This window comes from Pomacea canaliculata, linkage group LG1 (assembly GCF_003073045.1).
Source record: "Pomacea canaliculata isolate SZHN2017 linkage group LG1, ASM307304v1, whole genome shotgun sequence".
In the NCBI taxonomy this organism is placed as follows: Eukaryota; Metazoa; Mollusca; class Gastropoda; order Architaenioglossa; family Ampullariidae; genus Pomacea; species Pomacea canaliculata.
The window spans coordinates 33,549,755-33,559,863 of record NC_037590.1 but is presented as its reverse complement, the minus strand read 5'-3'; the positions used below and the strand labels follow the sequence as shown (position 1 = coordinate 33,559,863).

The 10,109-nt window shown below is 34.1% G+C and overlaps 1 protein-coding gene across 1 annotated transcript; it reads right to left on the bottom strand.

Annotated features, from left to right (window-relative positions):
* Positions 1 to 1,636: 1,636 nt before the first annotated feature.
* Positions 1,637 to 9,847, bottom strand: LOC112565341 (ubiquitin-conjugating enzyme E2 2). Its single transcript, XM_025240751.1, has 6 exons — positions 9,701 to 9,847; positions 5,591 to 5,654; positions 4,671 to 4,702; positions 3,854 to 3,931; positions 3,511 to 3,616; positions 1,637 to 2,855 (listed from the first exon to the last, which is right to left on the bottom strand). The coding sequence occupies exons 1-6, from the start codon at positions 9,815 to 9,817 to the stop codon at positions 2,716 to 2,718; spliced, it is 537 nt and encodes a 178-aa protein (XP_025096536.1). The 5' UTR covers positions 9,818 to 9,847; the 3' UTR covers positions 1,637 to 2,715.
* Positions 9,848 to 10,109: the final 262 nt, after the last annotated feature.

Below are 10,109 nucleotides of genomic sequence, written 5' to 3'. Positions count from 1 at the left end.
TCAGTTACTCATTTCCATTGACAATCCTATAAAAGCCGATATTAAATCAGTTCCATCAGCCCACAAGTAGTAAAATGTTTTTTAAAATTTTGTATGAGAACTTCTAGGTCAAATTAGGGAAGATAACTACAGTATTAGTCCTAAATTAAAGCAGCAGTTACCTAAGAAGGCACAAAAATTCAGAGAGGGAAAACAGACTACTAAGAAAAATGTTTTCTCACAGTTATTAAATATTCATGTGTATAAAGATCCTATGAGTAAAAGATGGGAACAAAATTCCAAAGTAAAAAGAAAAAATCAATAAAATTCAAGACTACTATTTAAAAAAAAAAATTCAATTTAAACGTTTTTTCATTGTACCATAAAGGGTAAACTATTCTTACCTTAGGTCTAGGAATTTTCTTTAATACATAATTTTAACTTAAGATGTGAAAGTGTGAGGGTCATTCTTATAAACATTGAAATGAAAAGCATTACTATATTTCCAAGAGTGCCTCTCACACTTTGTATTTTAAAAAAAATCCCAGAGATCTGAAGATTTTTTTTTTTTTTTATCCTCTTAAGAACATTTTAAGTTTTTACCTTTTATCTGAGCTTTGTTGATAGCAGGACCCAATTTATTTTTTTTTATCATTACAGCCAATATTCATATATCCATTATCTCAAATATTTATATGTTGAGTATTTACAAAATTTGAGTTATTTTTATTCTTTGAGGGATGTGACAGGTATTATACCCATCTAGGATTTCTTTGAAAGCTTAAATTGTTCTGGACCTTTGACAGGAATTTTTAAACTCAACTGTGAAACTAGTCCTATTGACATTGCACGTGTCAAAATATTCTATTTCACATCCCTACCTTTTCCCTACTGACCGTAACCTTCACTGTCTTCTTTTTGAGAAGAGAATTTTGCCTAAAAATTCTGCTCCAGATTATTGACAACAGTTTGTGATCCTTTATAAACCACAGCAAAAGGTCACATGGATGCGCCCAATGGTTACTTTTTCACTCACAGGTAATGGTGATCTCTACAGTCGCTGTGGACCAGACTTCTTTGTTTTAAGGTCTGGCGGTTTTGAAGCAATATAACCTTAGCTCCTCGCTTAGTGTAAAAACACCACTATCCCACTCATACGCCTCTAGATAGTTTATCTCCTTAACAACCTAACAATCTACTTGTTTACAATATTGTTTTTAATGGATCCAATTTCAAGCATACAGAGTATGTTGAGTGGATACTTGTCAGCAAGATATAATTCAAGCTAACTAGTAATTACATGAATTGCTCATTCTCGCATCAACATTTTTATTTCAAATGTTCTTCGATGTAGAATACCCCAAATTCCCTTTAAACAGCATATAAACAATTTTATAAAGTAATGGAGAGATCAGCCTCCAGTACTCTATTTTTCCAAGGGCAACACAACGCTTAATAAAAGGTCAGTTTACAACCATCAAAGTATGGTTTTCTTTAGGTTAGTATGCAAGTAAATTTCTCATTAATGCACTCCAAATTTATCATACCATTCACCAAGGATGACAGCTAGTCATTCTAAAGAATGTGTGAACTGAGGCAATTTCCCTAATTTTCCTGTAATTCTACACACAACCAAAAACGTGCAAGGAGACACAAATATAGACCATGACTGCAGCATTTATTTTGAGTTTGGTTACATTATCAAACCACCCAGTTTTTGAACTGTACCTGTTGGGCAAAGAAGACTATCACAGTTTGTCTTGCATTTTTACGCATAGCTGAAGTTTAAATTTGGGCAAAACAAAAATCGAGTAAAAACTTTTCAAAAGGATTTGTTTTAATATGTAATTATGAATCAGATGTCACCTGACATTAACTACGCATTTCTTCTCCACCTATGCTTAGTACTAAACTATAACAAATGAATGCACAAGAAAACTAAACCATGACCCCACCCCTTCCAAAAAAAAAAGTTTCACCTACCATCAAACTTTTATTCTGATGACATATTTACATGCATGATTCTTTCACCTTACCTAAAATACCACCCTTTAAATGCAGGAAAAAAAAAAAACCCATGCAATGTAATGGAAATTACAGCGACTGAATGTGTTTTTCATGTATGTTCATTAAAGTAAAAGGGACCATCCCATATTATTTGATGTCATGTCCTCCTCTCTTAATCTGACAGGACGTGAAAAGAAAAACATTACAAAATATGCAAGAACTGTTTTTTATCACATACATAAGTAACTATTCCATCAAAGCTATCTTTCATTTAAATCGATGTTGGCCTATCCACTACGAAAAAATTATTAATGTTCGATCGATTAACCACAATGGTCATTTTAACCTTACAATACGATTAGAGAACTGAAACATATCAGCACAGACTTAAGCATACATGCATGCCCACACACACACAATGTCAAACACATGCATTCTTTATTTCAAAGGGGATTTTCCAAATTTGTTGCCTTTTTAAACCTAGTCACTGCATGGCTAGTCATCTTACACAGTCAAAATGTGTTGAAATCATTCTTCCTCAAAACTTTCACCAAATTTCCTTATCCCCCTAACCCACACTCCATATACTAATGGGAGGTGAAAAGATGACCCTTCCTGTAATGTTTATTAGAGAGGAAACGAGGTTCAGTCTGTTGTACTTCAATTTTACATTACAGAAACAAAGTGCTCCTAATTGCTTCAAATGCAAGATGACCGGGCACTGTTGTGTCACATGGCATATTTTCTTGTCCACTCCCTTCCAGTCTGTTCATACTTCAAGCGATCCGTCTTGTAAACTTTGGCTATTTCTGGCACCAGAGGATCATCAGGATTAGGGTCTGTCAGCAGTGATGAGATAGACAGCAAAACTGCAAAAGTGATGTGGGCATATGAAATTTGTGTACATTCCATTTATATTCGTGCCATTCAGATTAAAATTAACATGCTTGAATCCTCAGAATACTTTATGCAAGTATCCTGGTTTAATGAAACCAATACATGTACCATGCAAGTTATGGTATCAACTCAGTTATATATGATATGCACCAAGCAAAAACTATTACTGGTATAAAAATTGTTTTAATACCACTTTCTGCAGGGTTTAAACTATAAACTTATCCTGATGGTTAGCAACTTGATTAGCAGAAAGTAATCAGGAGTACCTGATTCATCAGGGAATGAAAGTGGGAGAGAGTGGGCTTTGTGGGGGTGGGGAGTGGAGAATTCTGTATTTTAGACAGAGGCAAAACCATATCACAGCAAAGCAACCGGCTTTTTAGTGAACAGGTGCTATGGGGAGAGAATTTTATGCCTCAGATAACTTTCTTCTACTCACTGCCTATACACTTAACAGCCTACAATAGGACTCTCTACCTTTTGAATCCCCTTTTATATAGACATGGTCCAAAGAGCACACCCCAAAAATGAACTTCTTAGCACTTATCATTTGGACATGAATATGCAAGACCAATTAACACTTGTTTTCATCCCAATAAATTCAAAAATACTTAGGACATATAATACCTTTTGAAATAGTGAGTGCAGGTGACCATTGAGACCTGAGTATGTCCAAGCAAATGCTTCCATTACTGTTTATGTTTGGATGGTAAATTCTTGTTGTGAAAGAAACCTAGAAACCACCACAAAAGATCGTGACAAACATTGCTAGTGTAACTAGTATAATGTATCATAGCTTAAACTATTCTACAATGATGAATCCATATTTTTACAGCTTTTAGCCAATAGCTTTTGTTTGTTTTTGTATGTTTATAAATTTACTCACTTTGGCATCTATTAACAGTTCAGAAGTACAACGAAATTAAAAAGCAAAACAGTGGATCCAAATAACTGGATCTTTAGCACTTACTTTGGGTGGTTTGAATGGATAGTCTGTAGGAAACTGAATGGTTAAGAAGAAAACACCACCTTGATAGGGACTCTCTGGCTGAGGAAGAAGGAAATTTTAAAAAAAAGCATTACAATTACTTGCTTTTACTGGCAAAATACAAGTAAAAATGTTGTCTACATTTTTTCGTGCATGCTATTTTCACGCCACCTGATTTTGTTCAAATGTACCCAATTTTAAAAAATATAGTTGGTGCAAAAAGTCAGCATATTCCAATCGTAAGATGTAAAGTGATGTTACAAAATGAGATAACCAAAATGCTTACTCTCATCTTAACACAAAAATATTTCAAGTACATCATGGAACTGCACTGCAAGTATCATAAATTTTGAATAAGCCGCATCTTTTGTCCCCAGCCTTAAACCCTGCAGCTTAAACAGCCATGCGGCTTGTTTATGGATTTTTCAGATTCTGGTTTTTTCGATGAGTTCTATGTTACAGTATTAACTGCTCGCATTTTAAAATCAAAACTGCACACAACTGAAGTATTTAGCTCAGATGCTGAAGCACACTTTCATTGTGCCATACACAAGTTGAAATGCATATGATGTAGCTTTCGAGGTTTATTTTTGCAGCTTATTTATTAAAAAAGTAGAGATTTAAAAAAAAAAAAACAGCGAATGCGGTTTATATACAAGTGCACTCAATTGACCAAAATTTATGACACTTGTGATTTCATTGATATACATTTCTTCTGATTCACACAAATTCTAACAATGCATCTATTATAAATCTAGCACCTCTAATGACTCTCCTGAAGTTTAAATAAGTTACTTACTGGCCCCATGATTGTGGCTTGCCAATGAAAGACTGCAATGAAAAATGAAATAATATCTACATTTCCATTGAATTTTGTCTACCTAGTTAAAGTACATTAATACTCTTACTGCCTAATTATTACTAAAAAAGGTCATTAACTCCTTTCAATATCTTAAGCAACCATTTACACAGGACTTCTGCTTACGCAAAAAATTGCGTACAGTACGCATTAAAAGTTCGGAGGACCCCTTCAATTTTCGTCAATGGGGTCACAGAGGACCCCTTCAAATTTGGGCGAAGAACAGAGACCCCTTAAAAATCTGAAGAAAGGGTCCATGGGACCCCAAAGAATTTAGCCTTAGCAGAAGCCCTGATTTACATAACTTATTTATGGATTACGATCAGGAACAGGTTTGTAATGATGTAAGTCATGGTTTCAACTTTTACTTCCTCAGATATAAGATGGTGAAGACTTTCGTTTAAGTTTATGGCCAACCAGTATTAAGTACTTTATAATCAAATGGATTACAATTATATGGCTGTGTATGCTAACTCTAAATTTCCAACATATGCCAGGGTCCAGTTTCATTTTGGCCAACTATTAGCTGTTTCTAATATGATAATCAATACAACACACAAACATGCATTTTTTCCCACTCAAATGGGTCAATAATCCCATTTTATCAAATTATTTTTAAAAAATAGTTATTTTTTTGCTGTTTGGGTTAAAATCAATCCCCCTAATAAACTGATGAATATTTAACTCTTATCTGAGAAATATTTCTTGGACACTTACATTTGCACACTATTCTATATATCATGATTCACACTAGCTTTTAACAAGCTTCTGTTACCAATAATTATAGTAACCAGCCAAAAAGATTTTCATGACATTAAACATCTAAACATTTTAATGTTTATAGACTATCTTATGCTTACGGTCATCTCCTACTGGGCCTGCAGAACAATGTGCTGGTGGATCCCGACCTAAGTCTTGAAGTTCCTGATGACAAAAAGCGGAAGACAACAGGCTAACATTGAGAACATAGCTTTATGATAACTATAATAAAACATTTTAATGAGTACATACAAATCGGAAAATATCTAGCTGCAAGGTCAAATCCTGTTTAAAGAGTGAAAATAAAATAATACATAAGAAAGCAATGACAATATTCTAACATCATCTTTAATTATCATAACTAACACTTTGAAATAAACAGTCAACATTTTATTTTATAACAATAAGCTTGTGATGGATAATAAAGCTAACATCTGACTGTTTATATAATACCACTGCCAACTTGTGATGTCTTTCAGACACAAATTAAAAAGGAACGTTTGATTTAATAAGGCCATCAGCAATGCCAATTCAACCTGTCACACCAGACGCATATGGTAAAGCAGGGAATGGAGCTGCAGAAATTGTGACATCATGTCATCCACTCCACCCTGTCGATACCCTAGACCTACCTTATCCTTAGAGGCCTAAAGTTCACCAACTGGCAACGGTAGTTTTGATCTGGCATAGGGTATGTTAGGTATTTGGAAGCAATTAGTGAGGAATGATCACTATGATCACCAGCACTGCGTGTGCTCCTTACCTCCCTCACTTAAGTCAAACCATTATTTCCTGCTATAAGCTAAAAATTTGGCCTTTAAACCCAACTCTTAAGGTGGGATGCCTATACGGTAAAATGTGATTTTCTGGTGCCATGGTCGTTTTTGAGTTAACACCAGATTTGCGTACTTTGACATATATTAAAACAGATCCTGATGTGTTATTGTTTTAACATTTGTGTTTTGATGCTTTATAAAATATTTTTTCACACCTACCCCCACCGATTTTGTCTCCAAACCTCGTGCTGATACCGAAAATGGCTCTTGTTTGAGCCTTGGTTACGCACAGTTCGATCACGAGAAAGCCGACATGTTGTATACCGTTTGAACCGGCATTCTCTCCCCTAGCTCGCTATACAAGTGAAAGGCCAATGGTAACAATAGTTTCTAAGCTATTTTTAACTAAATGAGGTCACTCTTTTTGTATTGTCCATGCTATTGGCTCACACTATAGTTCGGTGCAAAATTTGAAACGGCGCGATCCGATTGGGTCTTGACCCTAGCAATGAACACTTCCGTCGACATCAAAATGGCTGACATTTGTCGATTCATTCCAATTCAGTTGTGATCGGCGCATAGTTTATTAAATATCGTTGAATTTATGAGTGAGAAAAATAAATCATGCCGTAAGAAACATTCTTTGGAGTTGAAAAAGCGAAATACAGCGACTACACAACGAAATAACACGAGTGTTGGGAAGTAGCACGTGCCGAAATGACATCGCGATGATGTGCAAGTAACGAAGTCCCTGACAATTTAATAAAATCGCGATAGTAACATCTTTTAAATGTGGGGAAAATTAAGATTTTAAAAGTTTTATTATAAATTTTGAACGCAACGATACGCACACTGTAAATTTTATTTAGCGAGTCCATAAATACTTTTTGTTCCCGACCCTCCTCCATGCCTCGCTTACTGAGTACATTTGTTGTACGATATAATAAACATTTCTGGAGATTTTTGCCCAACCTGTTTTTGTGGCAGAACGAACTATAAAAGTTTCTGATGGATATTTCCTGCCCATAACCATTTGATCACGATTACATAGAAATGGAAACTTAACAGTAGCGTCACTATCAGGTAAATCTTGGAAGTTTCAATAAATTTGGCTATGCGGTAAAGAAATATGGTAACCTCATAATAATATTGTGATGATAAACGACAAACCATTAAAATAAATAAGCAAATGTGCATGAACTCTTAAGTAAAATAGTGCTTAATCTAATAAAGACAAGCAGATTATAAGGCTATACCTGAAATCCAGGCACGAGAAAGCAATAAAAGGAACTAAAAAAAGCTAATGGTTTCCGAGCTAGAAAGCTGTTAAATTTAAATATATAGTCTGGGATACTGGGATAGACTTAAATTACATAGTAGGATGCAATTGTAACATATAAACTCAGTCATATATTTTTCAAAAATAATCTGATACAGGATATATTCATTTTCAATCTTTAAACTTGAATTTTCTGATTTCCGTTTTCGATGCAACGGCTTGAATTAAAAACACCAGATCTCAAGATAGGATCATGCTACAACATTCAAATTTTGCAGTTTTATTTAGAAATGTATAAACTAAAGATTCACGGAAGGGATATCCTGATAGAAACATTAATTTGGCTGATATTGACTTTTGAAAAGATAAAAAAGTACAATTGCCGAGTCGACAGGTGTACCATGTTCGACTGGTTATATCTCCTACACCTCTTAAGATAAGAGAAAGTTTCTTCCGTCAAGCTTTAGATTACTGTCTCTAGTTTATAAAAACTAAAAGTTTTTTGTATGACATATATTGTGTGTCTTGATTTTGAAATACTTGTACGTTTTGAATGAAAAACGTTGATTAAAATCAAAATTTTCATTGTAGGTACCCAAAAACATTTTTCATGTGCAACTTATATGGTATTTCAACACTCTATGGTCTAAAACTTAAAAAAAGATTAAAAACAAATATTTTAGTTCATTGGTATAGGCATCCCACCTTAATTATGTCATTGTTTAACTAGTATAAGCTAAAAACATAACTTCTACCAGGCTTCAAAGCCCACTTCTCCACTGGTTGAATGGGTCCTGAACTATTGGTGTCAAATTTGTTCCAGTGAAAACATTGTATAATATTTAAATGAAAACTTTTTTCGGGCTAGCAGAATATATACCTACTTGCCTTTTGCTCTATTTATCACACCTTTGTTTTAATACCATTTCTATGGTTTACACATTACTGGATGTGTTCATACCTCACACAAAAAAAATCTATGCCTATTTCTTCAGCATTTCATACTTACTCCTTTTTCATATTCATGTCTGACTTTTTTTTATTTTAATTTACATTTGCATCAACATACTTAATTTGTCAACCTTACTAAAATTCAGAATTTTAGTCTAAACAGATGTATTATTAGTGGACCCTTCATGTGTAAACTTTTCCAAGTTTCTTTTATGCAATGTGACTTGTAGAAGCCCTTCTCTCCCTCAACCACAACCTTTTGAGCAAAGCACCTTCACCACAGAAGAACATTAGCATTGAAAATTAGAAATATTAATATTTACTGTAAATTTATTCTTATTTTGAATTATCAAGTTTTACCCTAATGCAATATAAAATCTATCATATAATATAAAAATGTTACATTTCTAATCAACATATACAGCCTTTCAACTGCTGTTGACATTTATGGTGTGAACTGACATCTATTTGAAGAAATACAACAGTGAATGGTCTCATCTGAGTAACAATGTCATTTTGTCATTTCTGGACATACTAAATGTCCTGCTTGGGATGTGCAAGCCTGGTTTGAAACAAGATTTACATGACTTCTTTTGCTTCAGCTAACTGAAAATCTCAACACATCTGTCGATGATCGTAGTCCACATCTGATTTAATTCATTCTTAACACATTTCGTGCTGTTGAGCATCCAGTTGGCGAATATCGAAGTGAGCTTCAGGAATCGTCTGTCATTCAAATAATGAAGAACGTATTTACTGTGTAAGCGTTTTAACTAAAACATTCTAGCATGAATCATATGTAGCCTACTTCAATTACAAGTGAAATTAAAAGTTTATTAATATTATACTGATGCTCCTCAGTTCCCGAATATTCTATGGTACCCCTTCTTTCACTTCTTGAGTCTTTTATCAAGGATATTTGATAGTATCATTCTACTAAATAGAACTAAAAATATAAGTGAGTTTGGTGCCTATAAAAATTCACAATAATAACATCTATTACTTAATGATTATAAGCAAAGTTCATTTTCTGTGAAAAGAAACTGTCATCTATTGAAGAAGCTCGTTCTGAACCACACAGCCATCATGGCGGACATGAGAGCTATTTTTGACATAGTAGACCAGTGCAAACAGTTTTATCTCACATGTTGGGTACTTTTACACAAATAAGTGATAAAACAAATATATTATGTGGGACAAGTTACCTTCTTTATTCGTTTCAGTGCCATGATGACTGTAGTATGTAAATTTAAACTGGAATGCGTCTGCCTGGCAGCAAGGAAGTACCTTGGGAGAAAATAACAATCATTTGGTCGGCGCATGCGTGTAAATACGTCATCAGAAAACCGGATGTAGATGTCTGCTTGGGTACGAATTGATGCGTGCTCTTTTTGCTGCTTGTTTGTTGAGACGATTACAAAATTAAAATATTAAGGCTATAAATCTATTTAATCTGACATAATTAATGTTTTAATAGTTATAAAGAGGAGAGGAAAAACTATGCAGATATGCATAAGCACAATGACGAAAAGTCTAAATTTAGAATTTGTCCCGTCTTCCAGATATCCGTCTCGTAACTGTAACGTTTGTGCTATGTTGACGGTAAACACTCGT